Source organism: Podarcis liolepis, assembly GCF_965112155.1.
Source record: "Podarcis liolepis genome assembly, chromosome: 9".
In the NCBI taxonomy this organism is placed as follows: domain Eukaryota; kingdom Metazoa; phylum Chordata; class Lepidosauria; order Squamata; family Lacertidae; genus Podarcis; species Podarcis liolepis.
Window position 1 is genome coordinate 73,052,816 of NC_139564.1, and position 20,656 is coordinate 73,073,471.

General features: G+C 43.3%; 1 protein-coding gene and 1 long non-coding RNA gene across 6 annotated transcripts in view; one reads left to right on the forward strand and one right to left on the reverse strand.

Annotated features, from left to right (window-relative positions):
• Positions 1–20,656, reverse strand: part of LOC310686682 — a 52,334-nt gene that overhangs the window by 2,899 nt on the left and 28,779 nt on the right. The window lies entirely within an intron of this gene.
• ITFG2 (integrin alpha FG-GAP repeat containing 2) lies at positions 889–19,717 on the forward strand. 5 transcript variants are annotated; one of them, XM_083460546.1, is made up of 12 exons: positions 889–1,167; positions 3,126–3,221; positions 4,993–5,034; positions 7,566–7,740; positions 8,433–8,572; positions 9,033–9,181; positions 11,143–11,237; positions 11,900–11,953; positions 15,005–15,096; positions 15,815–15,932; positions 17,788–17,961; positions 19,312–19,717. In XM_083460546.1, exons 1-12 carry the CDS (start codon positions 904–906, stop codon positions 19,374–19,376), a joined length of 1,464 nt encoding a protein of 487 aa, XP_083316672.1. In that variant the 5' UTR covers positions 889–903; the 3' UTR covers positions 19,377–19,717. The 5 variants fall into 5 exon arrangements, 4 of the variants coding, with proteins under 4 accessions (XP_083316672.1, XP_083316673.1, XP_083316675.1 ...); XM_083460547.1 differs by having other exon boundaries at positions 1,075–1,258; XR_014516012.1 differs by having other exon boundaries at positions 1,133–1,258; positions 15,815–15,913.

Below are 20,656 nucleotides of genomic sequence, written 5' to 3' on the forward strand. Positions count from 1 at the left end.
TCCATCTGTTCGATACATGATTTCTACCCCAGTGGTGAGTTTCCCTTCAACAAAGTGTAGGATCATGGCAATGAAAATAATGAATAGCTTTGGGGCAATAACACAACCCTGTTTAACACCTGATCCCACTGTGAATGGTTCACTTTGAGAGTCATTGTTATCTGCAATTGTTGCTGTCATATTATCATGGAGGAGCCGAATGATGTTCACAAATTTATCTGGACAGCCAATTTTCAGAAGGACAGTCCACAGGGCATTATGATTTGCAGTGTCAAAAGGTCAATAAACACCATATACAGGGGTTGGTTTTGCTCTCTGCCTTTTTCTTGGAGCTGTCAAGCAGTGAAAATCATGTCCATTGTCCCCTAGGAGGTCTAAAACCATTTTGGGATTCAGGAAGGGTAGACTCAGATATTGTTAGGAGACATTTTGAGAAGATCCTTGCAAGAATTTTGCTGGCTGCAGCTAATAAAGAGATGCCTCGATAGTTTCAGCAATACGTTCTGTCACCTTTTTAAAAGTGACTGATAATTTTGGCATCCGCAAAGTCTGCTGGGATTGTTAAGTTTTGGGTGAACATATCAGACAACACAGTGATTCTTCAAACAGCTCCTGTTTATTCACAGGCCCGGAACAGAACTGGGCTGAAGGGTTCAGGCAACCAGCTTATATAGAGCTCAACCACAAAGCAACAGTAACAACTTTCTGTAACTATCCAATCACTGAACGTCACTTTCAATTCCTTATTTGCATATGTGGACCTGAGTGAAAACTATCTACAGTATCCCCCCTGCTGGCCCAGGGTGAGAACTTCAGTACATAACAGGGATCTACTCTCTCTCCCCCAGATTTCATCTATGAGCTGCTGTGAGGCTGCTGCCCTTACACCAATTCCCTGTATTCATGGAAGGGTTTTTATCTGAGGAAGGGCAGAGGCAGCGCTGCGCGAGGCACAAAAACGGCGGAAGGAACCAGGAAGCTCTGCCTTCACGCATGAGTTGGGCGACTCTTCCATCGGCGTATCTCTACGCGCGTTCCCTCCGCGAACGGCGCTCCCTTACTGCGCTCTCGCTTGTCCACCGCGTCCTAGAGCGGCTGCCCGCACCACCCACGCCTCCGCTCTGGCCAAAAAGCCTCGGGCCTCTGTGGTGCGGGGCGCGCCATGAGGTCGGTCAGCTACGTGCGGCGGGTGACGCTGGAGTTCGGCGGGAGCCTCTTCCCGCGCGCCGTGTGCCTGGGCGACGCCGACAACGACGCGGTAGGAGCGCGCGCGGGGCAGGCCCAAGCGCCGCCGCTGCCGCCGCCCCTCCTCAGCCCGGAGCCCCGCCAGCTCCAGTCGCGAGCGGCTCCTCTAAGCGGAGTGACTGAAGGGGGCAGAGGAAGTAAACAGCCCAGCGAGGCGAGAGCGGGATTGGGAGGGAGCGGAGGAGGCGCGCCGAGGAGCTTCGTAACGGGACGGGTTCAGACTGACACGCAGAGAAAGGGAAAATAATAAGAGCGCCTCATCTGAAATCCTGTGGAAAGTTAGATGAGGTATTACTGACACGAATAGGAGTCGCCCAAAATGCAGCTGTTATCCGAATGATTAACGTGCCAACTGAATTTGTAATTAGAAGTGTGTGTGTGTGTGTATATATATATGTATATATGTATATATACATACACACGCACATATACACACACACACACACACACACACACATATATATATACAGTGGTGCCCCGCAAGACGAATGCCTCGCAAGACGGAAAACTCGCTAGACGAAAGAGTTTTCCGTTTTGGAGGTGCTTCGCAAAACGAATCTCCTATGGGCTTGCTTCGCAAGACGAAAATGTCTTGCGAGTTCCTGCAGTTTTTTCCCCTCCCCCCCTTTTCTAAGCCGCTAAGCCGCTTATCAGCTGATCCGATAAGCCGCTAATAGCGCTAATCCGCTAATCCGTCAATGGGCTTGCTTCGCAAGACGAAAAAACCGCTAGACGAAGAGAATCACAGAACGGATTCTTTTCGTCTTGCGAGGCACCACTGTATACACACACACACACATATATATGTATATATATATATATATATATATATATATATGAGAACCGCAGCAATGTAAGAACTGGACAAAAAACAATGATCAAGGAGCGCGGGAAACCACTTTGATTACATTGTATAAATTTGGAATTATTTTGATATTAAGTGGTATCTACAATTGGCAAAAAATGTGGTAATATTGGGTAAACGTTGGGAAACTAATAAAAAACTATTTTCAAAAAAGAAAGAAAGTAAACAGCCCCTCAGAGCGTCTTGTCCCGGAGTTTGAGGGATGCCAGTGCTTCGAGTTTTCTTGTAAAACCTAAGGTATCCTCCCTCATGCTTCCTTCAGCCTGCAGTGCTAACAGCAGATTAGTTGTGCTGCAGGACTTAAATAAACTCAGTCCCTGCAACTGGCAGCATGAGAATAGTCTTGAGGAGAGTACGTATTATTATGACTGTATTATTAATTAGATTTATATACTACCCTTCATCACAAGATCCACAGGATAAAAATACAAGGTGAAACCACCAGTAAATAGTTAAAACAAAAAAAAAATACCCTTCCACAAACACATTTAAAAGGCTGCAGAATATTAATCAGCCGTATTAAAAGAAAAAAAACACAAATACAATATACAAATTAACGTATAACACTAACAAACAATTTAAAACACTCCCACCAATAAACAACCTGCACCCAAGTTAAAACCCATTCCTTTAAAACTATAATTTGATTACAAGGGTGCTGGCCCACACCCTCATTCCACTCCCAAAGTGCCACCCCTAAAGGGACCGTTCTCTTTGCTGTTGCCCTTTGTTGGCAGCCCCACCAGGGCAGGCAGTTTCAGAAAACCTCAGACAGACCAGGCTTAGGGATACTGGCCCCTAGTTTCTGCTTCTGCCATTTATTAGAAAGTGGTCATGAAGTGGGATCATCCTATGGAGATCATTTTGATCACAAAATTGGCTTGCAGGGAAAGGGTTCGTCGCCTTCTATTTCAGCCCCATTGTTCTTGTTTATGTTATAAAATGCAATAAAACTATATTAAAAACCAAAGGAGGGAAACGCCTTCTTGTTAATATCAGTTCTTTTTCTTTCCAGCTAAATGAGCTAGTGGTGGGAGACACTAGTGGAAAACTATTCATATACAAGAGCGATGAAAGCAAGCCTTGGAATGTGCGCTTATGTCAAGGAATGGTAAGTAGAAATTGAAGTTTGTAGGCCTCTGAATTCTTCTACCTCCGGTGACCTTTGTGCAGTTTCTAAGTAGATGCCATACATAGGCTGATAGATAGAATCAAAGAATTTTTGAGAGTTGCAAGGGACCCTAAGGATCATCTAGTCCAGAATTCAGGAATCACAGCTAAACAATCCCTTGCAGATAGTCATCTAACCTGTTTAAAATCCTCTAATGAAAGAGAGTCCACCACACTTGAGGCAGTCCACAGACACCAACAAACTCAAATCCATCTTTTTTTCAGATTTAAGTTCTGAATTACCACAACAGTTTATAGCGATTTTATCTAACTCCTTTTTCCTGGTGTCCCCCCCCCCCCGCTAGTTCATAGGGCATGTTACAAAGCTATTATCGTCACTCAAAAGAAACCAAACAGTTTCTGCCAAGGTTGTGTGAATAAAGGTTTCAGAAAGTCATCTCTTGGATTTCTATATAAGGGGCAGGCTAACAGATAATGTGTGATGTCTCCCACCTGAAATTGACCACAAATACAATGACTGACTGCATATGGTGGGCATGACTTGGAGACACAGCCCAAAAATAGCATTTTTTAAGGAAACTGGTGAGAGTTTGGTCACATAACTAGTCCCAAAATGCTTTGTTCTCAAGAGTGGATACCAAGGGAAACACTTGGTGTTTCTAATTAGTGTTAGATCCCTTCCGGATCCTATTCAGAACAGTCAGTCTCTTAGTTGACACTTATTCAAGGTAAAAGCAGGGCTCAACTCTGGAAAATAATAGTTCAAAACATATTTCCAGAGTAGGCATAGGCATTGATACTGCCTCTCTACTCACAATTAGACAGGTATTTACACCATAAACCATTTCCTAAATCTAGGGAAGCTCCTACAATGGTTTAAATTCCTGCTTGCCGTTCAGATTCTGTTTTCATTATTCCACTGGGTTTCTTCACTGCCCAGTTATGGAATGACCACCTGTAGAACAACTGGGGACCTCTTTCTAGAAGAGTCATCATAGGAATTTGGACTTTCCCTCTCATTCACTACCTTTCCAAGTATTTTTTATTAATCCATCATTTGCTGCCTTTCCCTCTCATCTGCGCTGTAGAGCAGGAAACTTGGAGTGCCAAACTGAAGCCTCCAGAGTCCATTGAAAGACATGAGATTGGGGCTTGAATGATTAGATTAGGTGATGGGCCGGGAACAATTCATTGGAAGGTAGCAAGTGATTTATCAGCATATTTATCCACCATCAGTAGCCGTGGGTCTGAAGGGGTTAAGTTGAGTATGGAAAGTGACTCCTCCAAGGCCATCTCTTGAGCATTCATATTGGTGTAAAAACAGGTTTCTCAGTTCAAGTTTCAATCTTGATAGATGCCATTTAATTGTTTTGTTACTGGATCTGATAGCGACTTAGCTAACTCCTGCCTGTCTCCATTATGATGTACCTTCAGACCATCACTAACTTGAGTTTAGGAAGGTTTTGGACAAAGTCCCCCTTGATATTCTTGCAGAGAAATGCTGGTTAGACAATGTTACCATTAGGTGGATTTGTAGCTGATTGACTGACTGTCCCAAAGAGGATTTCCAGGTAAAAATGGCAGAGTAAGGCTGCTTGTCCTTGAGCTCCATTAGAATTTAGTGCTTATAGTTTTATTTATTTGCATTTATTATCTGTCTTTACCACCTTTCCCTTCTTGTTAGTTAAGGATTTTTTAACTGAAAAGTGTTATACTTATTTTTTAAAAAATTCTTTCTGTCTTTCTTCCAGCTTACTTGTGTTGGTGTTGGGGATGTATGTAATAAAGGAAAGGTAAAAAAATATTCACAGCTTATATTTATGTGCTATTTCTTTGCTGATATACTACTAAATAACCTCAAACTCTTCCTGCAATACTCGGAGAGAAGAAGGATAATGAGTTCCTCAACATTGGGCTCAAACATTGAACAAGTTGGCTTCTGTCAAATGGCAAGAAAAGTGATATATTTCATATTGTTGTGAAAATGTTGGGAATAAACACTGAAATCTTATGTACATTTCCATAGAAATACAGTATTGGGAATTACTTCCCTGTAACAATGCTGAACCTTAGAATGAGACTGAAATAAGGGTTGCATATTGATGATAATTAATTTATAGCCCACCTTTTTCCCTGACAGGGACTCAAGGTGACTTACAGAAAATAAGAACAGCTAAAAGCAAAGAAAAATCCCAACCATTAAAACACAAACACACACACACACAGCCATGAGATTTGTTAAAAACACAATTACAATAAAAACAGCACAGCAACAACCTCTTCATTAAAAACAATCAGTTCTGTTGGGAATTTGATATAAGATACACACACAGTGGAAGCGTTCACAGTACCAGTCACCACACAAAAACAGAGTAAGGTTCAAATCTTTTACTATTGTAGAAGTACCATATTTTTCGCTCTATAGGACGCACTCTTTCTCCTCCAAAAATTAAAGGGAAATGTGTGTGCGTCCTATGGAGTGAATGCAGGCACCTTGGCTTCAGCAATAGCAAAGCGCTGAGGGAGCGCTCCCTTCGCGCTCTGCAGGCTTCAGGTTCCTTTTGCTGAAGCCGGGAGAGCGCAGCGCGAGTTCCTGCTATGCTTCGCAGGCTTCGGGTTCCTTTCGCTGAAGCCAGGAGAGTCTTGCTTTCCCGGCTTCAGCAAAAGGAACCCGAAGCCTGCGGAGCACAGCGGGAACTCGAGCTGCGCTCCACAGGCTTCAGGGATAGCCAGACTCTCCTGGCTTCAGCAGAGAGGGAGAACTGCGCAGCGCCCCTTCAGCCAAGCAGGAGGAGAAATGGAAAGGGCTCCCTTTCTCCTGCTGCTTTGCTGAAAGGGCGCTGAGCAGAGAGGGGGAGAATTTTTTTCTTCTTGTTCTCCCCCTCTAAAACAAGGTGTGTCCTATGGTCCGGTGTGTCCTATAGAGTGAAAAATACGGTAATATGTTCAGCAAATAGCTCTGGACAAAGCTATACATGGAAAAGTTGGAGGCTTTTCAGATACAGATATTTACTGAAACATACAGATATAGAATATCACTGTTGCTCTAACCCACACCCACTAAACAAGACAGACTGAACACTACAACTAGATGACATACATCAGTCACAGATAAAGTCAGGGCTCTGAGCTGTTACTACAGCAACTGGCTCATTTGACCTTGCATCTATGATTACCTGACCCAAAGGGTGATTTATTCTCATGAAAAGGATTAGCTCCTTCCAACATCCAGCTACTCACAACAGTTCTCAGAAGGCTGTTGGAATAAGAAGGTCTTCAGTTGGCCTTCGGTTGAAGGCCAACAAGAAGGGAGCCAATTAACTTCTCTAGGGAGGGAGTTCCAAGGTCTGGGAGCAGCACAGCAGATACGGCATTATATAAATAACAAGGCACTTTAGAAGATGAGTGCCTTTCTTGAGGGTCTTATAATTTAGAAAATAGACACAAAGGAGTTGGCCCAGAAAGCGGGGAGAAATGTAGGCAGGGTAGAAAAAGGGGGAAAGGTAATTATGTCAGTTAAATTAATTGCAGTAGGGAATGGGGATGAGGAAGCTGTTCCAGTGGTGGAGTTAGAGGGGGAACTTGGAGGAAGTGAGAGGTGAGGCAGTTTGAGGCATAGGGAAGAAAGGATGGGGTGGTGGTGCGGGAGCAGGAGAGCTTTGGATGACTGAGCGTGTTGGAGCAGAATGAGCAGCCCTGTGGTTTTAAGGGCAGATTATAAATTTTTTATGAAACAAGAGACTACTAAAGCATAGGCAAAATTCTATACATGCTTTGTCATTGATAAACTTGGAAGGGAATTGTGTATAGTAAATATGCAATAAATATTTTCCGCTTTAATGATGACTGTTTTATGTTTTCATTTTGTGTCTTTTTATATTGCTGTTTTACTGGTTCTAGGTTGTGTTTTTGTTATTTTTAGACTGTACATTCTTGGATATACTTAAAATATTAAGTGGTATGTTAATGCCTATGAATGAATACATAAATAAGCACTATTACCTGGAAGGTTGAAACTTAAAGCCTGTCCACAATTAGGTCTTGCTGTTGCTCTGCCGCCTAATTTGATGTTGCCTTTTAATTTTTTGATTGTATTTTAACATTTTTATTGTAAGCAGTCCAGAGAACTCCAGTTATGGGGTGTCGTTAAAAATTATTAATAAATTTTCTCTGTCACTGTCAGTGGTTCTCTGTCACTGTCAGTGGGGTTGCCCAATCCCTTTTTAATGCATGGAGCTTATCGTTATGAGTGTCAGTTGCCTCATTGCTCATGCTATCCCCTCTTTCTTACCACCTCTTATTTATCCATACATTTCTCTGTCAGAATGTGGTTGTTGCTGTGAGTGCTGAAGGGTGGTTTCATCTCTTTGATCTCACTCCGTCCACCAAGCACCTTGATGCCTCAGGCCACCATGAAGTCCCAACAGCAGAAGACCAGAAGCTTGGATTCAAGCAGCACATTCCTGCCAACACCAAAGTTATGCTGATTAGTGACATTGGTGAGCAATGGCAACATGCAGTACAAGGGTTTCATAGAGCATAGGAAATGCAGTGTGAGTGGGGGGGGGGGGAGTGACACAAGCCAATGAGGAAGCAGAAGAGGGGGAAAAACCCCAAAGAACTTTTCTGTCTTTCTGAAGCCGTGAGTGTTCTTCTGCAACTTGAGACAGAGAAGGAACAAATATAAGACCAAATCTCATCCAGCAGAAATAATAATGCAAATTAAGCACTTGTACTAGGGGTTTTTAAGGAAAGATTTATTTTATTTTTAGTTGAAATGGCAGTGAGGGCTCCCCCCCCCCCAGTGTTGCAGTCATGATCAAACTCTCCCTTAAAACTAGAAAAGTTAGACTGTGTCTCCCCATTGTTTTAAACTGTTAGAGAGGTCCTTCAGTTCATTTATGAGTAAGTCATAGATAGCTAAGATGCTATGGTTTAGGCCTGTAAGATTTAAGGAGCAGATTTCATGAAAGTAGCTGGTATTTAGCAGCTGAGTGAGAGCTTTCCACCTACTGGTGAGTTGTTGGTGTCTACCCTTTAAAAGGTACCAAAGGAGAAAACAGCAGGATCTCATTTCCCACTCCCACCTTTTATTTTCTCGGTCTTCTCCACCCCACCCCCCTTATCCACATATGCACATTGCGGCATTCTGCCAACACACAAACCTTAAGCTGTATTTTGCTTTCTGCAGATGGAGATGGGAAGAGTGAATTGGTGGTGGGGTATACAGACCGTGTGGTGCGAGCCTTTCGCTGGGAAGACACATCTGAGAGTTCAGAGAATATCACGGGACAGTTGGTGCTACTCAAAAAGTGGTTGCTGGAGGGACAGGTAGGCTTTTGAAAATCAGTTTCATCCAAGAGTGCCTTTGCCCAGGAAGGGGCCATTTACAATTGGCCTATAGTTCAAGTCTTTAGGATCTAATGAGGCTTTCTTAAGGAATGGGCTCCTGCCTCTTTCAGACACCTTGGGACCATCCTTTTAGAAAAGCATTCATTACCTCCTTGATCCAGTGCTGTGGAGGGAGTAGAATCCAGACTGGACAGGACTGGAGGAGAGAGAGTTGAGAGAGCAGGTGTGAGCAGCATGCTGCAGGAGTTGGGAGCTGAAAGGTAGCAAGAAGGGAAATGGGGTGGTACTTGGAGAAGAAAGATGGGTTAAGGGATGGCTTTTTTGGGAATAGGGGAGACAGTGACATGTTTAAATGCATGGTAGTCAGCTCATTCAGCAAAGGCAAGTGGTGGTTTAACCAGTTGCTTGGGTTCCATTTCCTCTCTCTTGGCTAAAATAGGTGGATAGCCTATCTGTAAATCCAGGCTCAGACTGTTCTCCTGAGATGATGGTGTCCCAGCCTGGGTGTGGTTATGCAGTCTTACTGTGTACTTGGAAAACAGAGCAGCAGTCTCCGACAGAGAGGATAGACAGTTCAGCAGCTAGCAGGTGAGACTACTGGAATCCAATGGGGCAGAGCAAGACAGTCTGACCATCTCTGTTTATATTATGGAGCTGCAGGAACAGCTTCATGATTAAAATGGCCTGGAGCAGTATCTAACTAAACAGTTGCTAATGGACTTTGGACTGCACAGGGGAACTCCCTCTCCCCTGCTCTCCCCACATTTCCCCTCAATTATGTTCTGGATTCAACCCCCACTTTCTGGAAAAGATCGTGGAAGGCATGCAGGGAGAGGAGGGGCGGGAAGTTGTGTAGCGCAGAAAAAAAATAATGCTTGGGCTAACAGAACTGTTTAGCTGAATGCCTCCTTTGGGTTTATTTAGTGTTCTGTTACAAAGCCTGAACATTTTTTTTGCCATCAAAATCATGACTATGTGGCTATGTATTATTCAGTCAGTTAGAAGTTTGATAGGAATATCTACTTCTGGGGATTCCCCTGTTTCACTTTTTACGAGTGTTTGCCAAACTAAATAAACTTTCCATATTGCTGTGTTTTAAATTTAAGCATGGGACCCAGGTGCGAGAATTTTGGAAGCGGAAGGAATAAAATAGCAGGCAACGTTAGGCCAAAACAGACATCAGTTGGCCATAATTGCTGGCATAGTTAACTGATAGCACCCACCATGCTAGGAGAGACATACATAGGACCATATCTCCTTAGGGAATACTGGGAGGTGAGGTTACCCAGGGAGCGAGGTACTGTGCCTCCAACATTATTCATGTCCATCTTCATTCCATGGAGCCACGAGGTTACAAGTGAATCTTCGCAGGAAACACCAGGCAGCTTGGGATTCCAGAAGGAGCATTTCTGTGGCAATGGCAATGAATGGGGAGGTGTTTTATTCCTGCTTGGCCAGCCAGTCTGGAGAGTGGAAGATGACAATTCTCCCGACAAGGATCTACATGTGACCCTATCTGTCCAGTCAGAGGAGAGGCATCCCAGTGTTAAGGCTGTCCTCCAGGAGACTGGGAATAGAAATTCACAAAAAGAATTTCCTTTCATTCCAGGATGATGTGGAACCATTCGTGAGCACTCATTGGGTTTGGTCAGTCAACTAGCTACAAATCCACCTAACAGTTACTTCGTCTAACCACATTTTACCAGCTTCTTCGCAAGAAGATCATGGGGGACTTTGTCAAAAGCCTTACTGAAATCAAGATACACTAAATCCACAGCATTCGCCGGATCCACCAAGCTTGTAACTCTGTCAAAAAAAGAAAAGAAAGGAGCTTCATCTGACATAACTTGTTTTTGAGAAACCCATGCTGGGTCTTAGTAATCACAGCATCCTTTTCTAAGTGCTCACAGACTGACTGTTTAATTATCTGTTCTAGGCCTTTTCCTGGTATCAATGTCAAGCTGATTGGTTGGTAGTTATCTGGGTCTTCTTTTTCCCCTTTTTGAAGAAGGGGACAACATTTGCCTGCTTCCAGTCTGCAGGGACGCCACCAGTTCTCCAAGAATTCTCAAAGATTATAGACAGAGACTTTGAGATTACATCCACAAGCTCCATTAGTACCTTGGGTTTACAAAGATATAAGCATCAGAACAGGTGGCATAATGTTTTAGGGGTCTTCGCCTGCTGATGCAGTGAAGAAGTAGAGGGCAGCTTGGAGCTGCTTATTCTCAATGCTTTTTCAAAGCTCAGTGATAGATGAACATCAACACAAAAGTTTGCTAACCTAACACTTATATTTTGGGGATTTGGTAGAAAGAAGGTTATCATACCTATAACCCAGGGAAAGAGTTCTGTGTCTCTACTAAGACTTGCCACTCATCCACTTTAAATGTTATTTCTGTTTACCCAACTACCCCTTTACAGATATGCAGGAGACCCACATTTTGACAAGAGTCACATAACAACATCAAATCTAGTTAAGAGTATGAGACTCCAAGATGTTACTGCTATCACAACCAGATATCCCTTCAGGCTTTGCTTTCTTCTAGGGAAGCTCCAGTTCGGGATGTCATTCTCCATCAGACATCAGGTAGAATTCACAACAAGAATGTTTCCACTCACCTCATTGGCAGCATTGGCAGAGGTAAGTGGAAGAAATTCTGGCCTTGGTAAAAATGAGGAAATAGAGTGGATTTGTGTGGAGAAGAGTTCAAGCCTGCATGATCTAGTTAGGTTCCATCTTTGCACCTAAGGCAGGTTGCTCACCTAGAACTTTTCTGTGCAGCTGCTGTTCCTCTTTCCAAACCTGCTCTCACACAGACATACTTTTGTTCTACTGGATTCTCATTCTAACCCCTGCACAACTGCAGCCTCATTCCTCCTATGACTAGCACTCCTCCTCTCAACTTTGGCCCAGCGAAGTCAGCATGTCACAGGGTGAAAACGGATTGTAGAGAGGCTGACTTAAAATTGACACAGCACTCTTGGAATGTTCAGAGCACTTCACATACAGTATTTTGCTTCCACCACATCTTTTATTCAATCTAAACAACTAATGGAGCACCTTCCTCCGTTAGTTTGCATAAGGGTGGATAGAAAGAGGCTCCTGTTTCCTCAGAGATGGGGTGGAGGGAGGGGGGGATTTTCCCAGGCTTTCAACTCAGTAAAAGTACAAGACTTTTTCATATGTTTTCTGCTTTGTAATTTTGAGGGATAAAAACACTTAGAGAGGCAGTAATCGAAACAAAATGCTGCACTCAAAGGTTTGGCTCTGCTGCTTTCCCAACTTGGGTTCTGTCTTTGCAGGGACTTCCAAGAAGCACGCTGGCTCAGGTCTGTTTGCACTCTGCACCTTGGATGGTAAGCCCTCTTGCTTTCCTGGAAAGGAATCTCTGCAAAGGATTTGGGACCTGAGCTGAAATAGCTTTCATGGTTAAGAGACTTCAAATTAGCAATCAACCCCAAAACAGAAACTGTCTCAAAACATTTTAAATCTGGAGACTACTTAAGGTACTTCCAGATTATCACTATTTTGCAGGAGAGATTCAAGTACATGCCAGAAATCTTGATTTGCACAATTAAAGTAGGTTGAAGGGCTCTTTTGCCCTAATGCAACAAATTCCTTACAAAGAACAGGAAAGTGGTGGATAAATGCATTGGAAAGTGTGGAATAAACAAATGATTGACAAGAAGACATGTAAACATCCCACAAACAAAACAGAATGATTTCTCATTGTTGTGCAGCCACTCCATAAACAAATGGGAACAAACGTTCAGTAAAGACTGGAGATAGTCTGACCACTGTATAATCTTCATGCAAGCAAATCAGAGTGAAAGCCAAATAAATAGGTTGTCTGAAGGAGCGCTTAGAAATATTTCCTCTAGTGCAGGGGTCAGCAAACTTTTTCAGCAGGAGGCCAGTCCACTGTCCCTCAGACCTTGTGGGAGGGCAGACTATTTTGAAAATAATAATAATGAACGAATTCCTATGCCCCCACAAATAACCCAGAGATGCATTTTAAATAAAAGGACACATTCTACTCATGTAAAAATACACTTGATTCCCAGACCGTCCGTGGGCCAGATTTAGAAGGCGATTGGGCCAGATCCGGCCCCCGGGCCTTAGGTTGCCTACCCATGCTCTAGTGCAACCATCACATCCAGGAATATTAGAAGGAATATAGACTGAAAAACTTAACATCCCAGTTTGGAAGACAGCATTTAATTTCTGTCTAGCGTTTTAATTTATTTTGTCAACGCGATCTTGCACATGCCATACCGCTTAGAATGATTCTATTGTGTGCATTTTGAAAACTGTCATCTTGGCTCACTGTTACTCTGAAATGACAGCTATGTTACTAAGGAAGGTTGAAGTCAATTTGCTTCAATTGTTTCATCATTCACATGTCACAGTTACCCTACTTGAAGATGAAGGAAAGAGAATGGATACAACCTTGAGGCAACTGAAGAATGCTCTGGAAATCAAAGGCAATGCCTATGTAGCATTCTTGCCTCATTCTAGGTCAGGGGTGAGGAACCTTTTTCAGCCTGAAAGCTGCATTGCCTCATCAATAATCTAGGGGCCAGAGGCAAAAGCCGGTGGCGTGACAGGTGTTGTTATAGGAACAAAAGTCCAAAACGCTGTCCCTCCCCGGCCAGTGACGAGGGACAAAGGTAGAAAAGTTTACAGTGGTGCCTCGCAAGACGAAAAGAATCCGTTCTGTGATTCTCTTCGTCTAGCGGTTTTTTCGTCTTTGCAAAGCAAGCCCATTGACGGATTAGCGCTATTAGCGGCTTTTAGCGGCTTATCTGCTGATCAGATCAGCTGATAAGCGGCTTAGCGGCTTAGAAAAAGGGGGGGGAACCAGCAGGAACTCGCAAGACATTGTCGTCTTGCGAAGCAAGCCCATAGGAAATTCGTTTTGCGAAGCACCTCCAAAACGGAAAACTCTTTCGTCTAGCAAGTTTTCCGTCTTGCGAGGCATTCGTCTTGCGGGGCACCACTGTATTTCTAAACAAAGGATGCACAAAACTTTTATACAATTGTAGCAAACACACAGACCACAGAAATGTGTGATCTCTTACATCACTATTGGCTTGGAAAGTGCATGGACAAAGCATGCTTAAGTCAGGTGTTTTTCTTCTTGGCTACAGGACAGTTTATTATTGACCCTTGATCGATCTCAGACCAGGCTAGGCATAGCTGACCTTGCAGTTGCAACTGTAGGCAGATCTTGTGGTCTAAGCAACTGTGGAACTGAGGAACTTCGTTTCTTTATACTCACAGAGGTGGTAGCTTAGGCACTCTCAACAGTGATGCTTAATGAATGTCTTAACTCTTCAGCCCCTCCTGATCTTCCCCTCAGGTAGACTGATCCTTGTCTATCTAGGCAGTCCCTAACTGACAGCCACTTCACAATCTCTTCACTCTAACAGATAGCCACTATCTAAATTGCTCAGACAGAAAGTCCCTAGTTTAACCTAGGTCCTTGTCTAACCCACAGACAATCCCTGGCTCCCCTCTCTGAGACAGCCCTTACCCATCACCATCTGACTGTTAACTGCCAGCTTTCAACTTAAATTCCACCCTCTCTTTCTCTCATGATTAGCTGATCTGCTCGCCAACCCCCACGGGTCGTTAGATCACAAGGAGGCAGACCGAAGGCCTGTCCCTCATAGACTGCTGTAGTTGTGGTATCTAAATCAGAATGGATGTGAGTGTTCTTATCAGAAAAATGTATTGCAGATTGGTCACAGTGATCTACTGAAGGCTTACCTGGGCCAGATTATAAAAGGCCACTCATCGCTTTGGAAAGCTGGCTGACATTGTGCAGAAGTACACTTTGTATAGAATAGGTGTTCTGTCATGAGCTCAACACCTGTGATTGGTTGAAGGCATCACAAGTCTTCTACAACCTGCGCTCTAGCCTTTTACCCAACTGTTTCCTTGCCTCTATAGATGAATGATTTCTATGTTTTGGGTGAGGGTGCCCAGGTGATCTTCCATTTCCAGAGAGAGACAGAGGCCCAACAAGACCACCAGCCATATTGGGGAGGGGGGGGGAGGACATCCATTTGAGACTTAACTAAATCATAATGATCTCCAAGGCAAACCATCTTAATGCCTCTTCCTCATTGCTATCACTTAAAATGTCTGGAGCAACCCACAGCTTGAACTTAAGTAATTATCTATGAAAAGGAAGTCAAAACAGGCTTCCCCACTCACAGAGTACTAAACATGAAATTAAGTTCATGTCAAGCCAAATATAATGAAAGACATTGGAATGGGAATCTACTGCACCCAAACTAATGTTTCTAATATAAACTCTTTGGCACAGCATAGGGATGGAAGAAAATTGTTGTCTTTTATGCTGGTTTAGAACTCTGCTTAACTTTCTCTTTCCCCTGTAGGGACACTGAAACTGATGGAGGGAGCTGACAAGCTACTGTGGTCAGTACAGGTTGACCACCAACTTTTTGCTCTAGAAAAACTGGATGTTACTGTGAGTTCTATTCTAGCTTGCAATAACCAGGTCATTTGCTTTTAGTAGTACAAAGTCAGACAAATTCTCCAGGTTCACACTATTGGCATACCTCCTTTGGAGGAGAGATTGCCACCACCCCTGCCAAAGTAGGGAGAGCTTATTTGATCAGGTCAATGTCCCATCTGCTCCAACACCCTGGTCTCACAGGGGGACACCTGCAAGCAGGACCTGAACACAAGAGGACTCTCCCCTCTTGTGGTTTCCAGCAACTGGGATTCAGAAGCACTGCTGCCTCTGACTGTGGGACAGAGCACTGCCTCCATCATGACTAGTAGCCATTGATAGACCTCCTCCATGATTTGTCTAATCCTCTTTTAAAGCCATCATTGCATCCTGTGGGAGAGAGTTTCATACTTGAACTATGAACTGTGTGAAGAAGTACTTTCTTTTATTTATGCTAAATCTTTCAATATTGAATTTCATTATATGTCCACAGGTTCTAGTGTGATGAGAGAGAGAAACTTTATCTGCTTTATCTACTGCTGTTCATAATTTTTTTTAGACTGGCTATATTCATTAGACTAGTTTCTTGTCTTGTTGCATCAACCTCCTTTATCTAATGTTAGTGACAAGCTGGGGCCAGATGAAGACATGTATGAGCATTGCTCACAGAGGTTGATGGGATTTCTACCTACCACAGGGAACTTCTGCTAATCAGAAATTTTTGAACCCTTAGGGAAACGGCCATGAGGAGGTGATTGCCTGCGCTTGGGATGGACAGACGTACATCATAGACCACGGCCGCACTGTGGCTAGGTTCCAAGTAGATGAAAATGTGAGTGCCTTCTGTGCAGGTGAGCTGCTTTCCTATCAGCAGATCCACAGGCGTGGGAAATAACTGATTATCGTATGTGATAAAGTGTTCCTACCTCATTGGTAGAGCACCTTTTTCCTACAGAAGGTCCCAGCTTCATTCCCTATCATCTCCAGTGAAGGGGTCTCAGGTAGTAGGACTTGGAAAGACCACTAAGACTTTGGGGAGTCACTGCAAGGTAGAGTAGACATTACTGGGCTAGATGAATCAATAGCCTGACTCGATATTAGGCAGCTTCGTATGTTCTTGAGAAAAGCTTTCTGCTGGACTCTTCTACATTCAGTTAGGTAGACATAGCTCAGTGATAGAGTTTCATATCCAGCTTTCATAAGAACATAAGAAGAGCTCTTTGGGATCAGATTAAAAGCCCATCTAATCCAGCACTGGCTTCTCTTGGTGGCCAACCAGGTACCTATGGGGAGCCCACTACAGGAGCTCAGCAGCACGCTCCCTAGTTCAGCCTCTCGTATTCCTTGTTAAAAAGGATCTCCAGAGTTAGGAGGACTGAAAAGACACCTTCCAAGACCTTTGAGAGCTACTGCCAGTGAAAATAGACAGTTATGGGCTAGATGAATGCAAACTTCCATCTATGTGCCCATTAGGCCTGGCAGAGCATCCTAATTTGTCCTGTGAGGCTTTTCCCCTTGCACTCTTTTTCTTCTTGTAGTTGTTAGACTGCTCCATTTAGCATAGCCAAGGGTCAGGCATGACAGAAACTGTAGTCTAGCAAGGTCTCAGGACCTAAGGTTGGGAAAGACTGCTATAGATGAAAGGAAGGGAATTTATCTAGGGGTCTTAGTAGACCACAAGCTTAACAAGAGTCATCCATGTGATACAGCAGCAAAAAAATATAATGCTATTCTAGGCTACATCAACAGAAGTATGGTGTCCAGATCAAGGGAGGTAATGGTCCCACTCTATTCTGCCTTGGTCAGACCACACCTGGAATACCGTGTCCAATTCTGGGCACCACAATTTAAGAAGGATGTTGACAAGCTGGAACGTGTGCAGAGGAAGGGAACCAAGATGACCCAGGGTCTGGAAACCAAGCCTAACAAGGAACGATTGAGGGAGTTGGGTATGTTTAGCCTGGAAAAGAGGAGACTGAGAGGAGATAGGAATAGCCATCTTCAAATATCTAAAGGGCTGTCCCATGAAAAATGGGCAAGCTTGTTTTCTTGTGCTCCAGAGGGTAGGGCCCAAAGCAATGGATTCATGTTACAAGAAAGGAAGTTGGGATGGAGAGGATTTCATTATCTAAGGAGTGATGCTCTAGATTAGATCTGCTGAAGATACGGAATATGCAAAAGGCTCTTCTGTATCTCCTGCAGATCTACCATGAAGCCAGAGCCAAGGTGAATACATTGCTGGCAAGGCATTTTTCAGCCAGACTGACACCAAATAATATGATCCTTCAACTCACAAGGAGAATAATCAAATAATGAAACACTGCTAAATAAGTTTATGAACACTCTACACATCAAACACAGGCATTTTGCTGTCTGCTATTCAAGACTTAATTAGGGAGTGTGGTGCAGTGGCAGGGTTTAAAATAAATTTTGGTAAATCTGAACCAAATCACTAACTTTAATGGAAATCAACATATTAAGGCATTGTAGAGGTTTAAATCTGTGAAGTGCTTTTAGAGGCATGTGGACATGCACTTCACTGCATCTCTCACAAACCTCCTTAATGGGAATTATGGGGAATTGTTTGACTCAGTAAAGAGAGATCTTAAGGTTTGGAGAGTGCTGGATCTTAGTTGGGTGGTGCCTCATCTCAGTAATGCGCTTCTGGAGTTCCCTCTCCTTTGATGGCTCCTTTCCCTTCTCTAGGTCTCTATGCCTGCAAAGGTGGCTGCAACAGCCCTTGTCTGGTATACGTCAGTTTCAACCAAAAGATCTACATCTACTGGGATGTGCAATTGGAGAGAATGGAATCTACCAGTTTGCTGAAGATACTAGAGAGTAACTCCGAATACAAAGATCTCCTACTCCAGCTGGGTGTGGGTATGTCCCAAGCCTCATATAACTTGAAAATGGTGAAAGTGTTCCTTGTAATAAATAGGACAGAAAGAGATGAAAGAAAGGGAAAAGAACCAATAGCAGCAAATTTAGAATTGTACCCTAAAATTGCAAAATTCTATGATTATATTTATGCAAAGCATTTAAAACACGTATTAGTAACTCCTCCCCCCTCCTGCTGTTTACAGACATTTCAGTATTTTTCAAAACCAGGTTAGTGGGCTAAATTAACAAAGCAGACTGCATATGTATTATTAGTTCCCTGGTTGAATATTGAGCCATCTACATATGGGTTATGTTCCACTATTCACCCAAGGCAAGGACAAATGACTATTAGGGTTAATTAGGCTTCCTCATTCCAATTTTGGTCCCTGTCTTCATCCGTTGTAGACATGTCTCTTCCTCTATCCTCCATTCTGCCTTGGGCTCAGGGTGTTATGTGTAGGTACAGATTCAGAAGTTCTAGAGATGGACATGGATTTGGAGAAGAGCCATAGCACTGTGGTAGAACATGCTTTGCATGCAGAATGTCCCTAATTCAGTCCCTGGCATCTCCAGGTGGGACTGGGAATGACCACTATCTGAAGCATTGGAGAGCTGCTGCCAATCAGTGCAGACATTACTGGTCTGACTCTAGGCAGCTTCCTAGGTTTCGTCCCCTGAAAACAGGAATGCCTCTTTCTTCTAAACTGAGGACAGGTGTTGTCTGTACACTTAAAAACATTTCTCTGCAGCTGAAATAAATGGAGCACAATAATTGCCTTGCTGGGAGCTCAGCAGTCTTTTTGTGATACCAGTGAGCCAGATGCCTCTAGGAATTGATGAAGTAGGGCACGAGGAAATAGCTTTCCCCTGCTCTTTGTTCCAAACATCTGGTTATTCAGAGAACGTTGCCTCTGTGCACAGATTTCATGGGCAGCAATCTATGAAATACCAATTTTCCATGAAGCTTTTAGAAATGGATGCCGACTGTTACTGAGCACACAGTGACCATCTTTTGCTGTCATATCATAGAACCAATATTGTGAATAGAGTGAGCATGCATTTGGATGTCCAGCAAAGATCAATGGTTGAATCTGTTCACAAGATAAATTCTAGATCAGTTGGCTGCAAAAAAGCTAGCTCTTGGATGCAAGATAATCTTGTGAATACAGCCTGAGATTCCCACAAACCACTGCCATACTTCTGAAGGGCAAAATATGAATTACAAGAGGTAATTCCTACAATCATTTTTATATGTTATTATGTTGATAGGAGAACCAGTCACATACTGATTCTTGCTAAGGCTCCAGTACATCTCATCAGTATGTCTCTCTCTTTCTCTTTCTTTCATAGCTGGAGATGATGTTTCTGCAGTCAAAGATTTGATTCACAAGACACTCTACTTTCCAGAGGAGTAGCTAAATAGCCCTTCTCAGTTCATGCCCACAGCTAGATCCTCTTCCAGGAGCTATCCTATTTCCCAAGAGACCTTATGAGCAGATGACATATACTCACACAGTGAACAGCTCTGCTTCTCATTCTGCTACCCCTCATTTGTGCAAATTAAGCACTGTTAAGAACCAGGACTCTGAATGAAGGGGTTGGAGTAGCAGCATGAATCTTCAAGTGAAGCTGCTGACTGAAGTCAGCATAATAGGAAATGCCCTTTTCAATTTGTCTCAAGGTCCTCATTTCTGTTGTTACTTTCGCATCAGTCACTTTATCTGCTGAAAACTTTAATAAAGGTAATTTTAAAAGATCCAGGGGAAAACAGATGTGTTTGTTCATGTGTCTAGTTTGGATCGGTATTTGGATTGTCGGAATGAGCAATCTTTTGCCCTTTTTAAAAAAAAAGTCCCACCAGTTAGATCTTCATATAACAGAGATGTGCAGGAGCTCATCACAGATAGCCATGCCTCTGCTGTGGCTATGAGAAACAAAAAAGGCATTTCTCTAAAAAAGACACCTCCCCAATCTATGAAATTCTAGGAATTCTGTGTAAAAGAGAGTGTGGGTGGCCCTAGCTACTTCTTCACTTGGTCCTGCCCACTGCTGTCATGCCGCCCCTAGAAGGCTAGCATCAAAGTCATGTGGTCCTTGGGCTGAAAAATGTAAACCCACTAATCAGTTCTAGGTACAGGAACACCAGCAAAGAGCAAGGCAAAAGTTGGCAGTAACAACTGATTGCTGCTTATACAGCTTCTTTAAAATAATTTTTAGATAAGCCACAGTTGCCCTCTATTCTAAGACTGAGTGGTGTTTCTCTTGCATTGCTTATCTCTGCTTCTTTTCCCTTGTAAAGGCAACGCAATTCATTTCTGTAGAATAACCTTCCCAGCCCTGTGGAAACTCCCCTCTTCCTCCGACGGATACTCTCCTTCTCCGAGATTCTTCTTCATGGAAACAGGAAAAATGTCACCCTGGCAGTGAGAAATCTTTATCAGCTCAAGGTCAGCCCTTGTTATCAAGGACATCAAATTTGTAGCCTGAGATGCAGAACCTCGTTACACTGAACACCCACATACAGTTCTGTCTAGCGGGTAAATCATCATACATGTGACACTATGTATAATACAAAAATTAGCCCCCACTCCCCTGTTTTGGCCAGTGGTGATCATTATGCAACAATTGTTTTGCCTCCATTTAGATTTTAGAAAGATTGTTTTACTGATAGCAGGATTTGAACTTCCAACATACG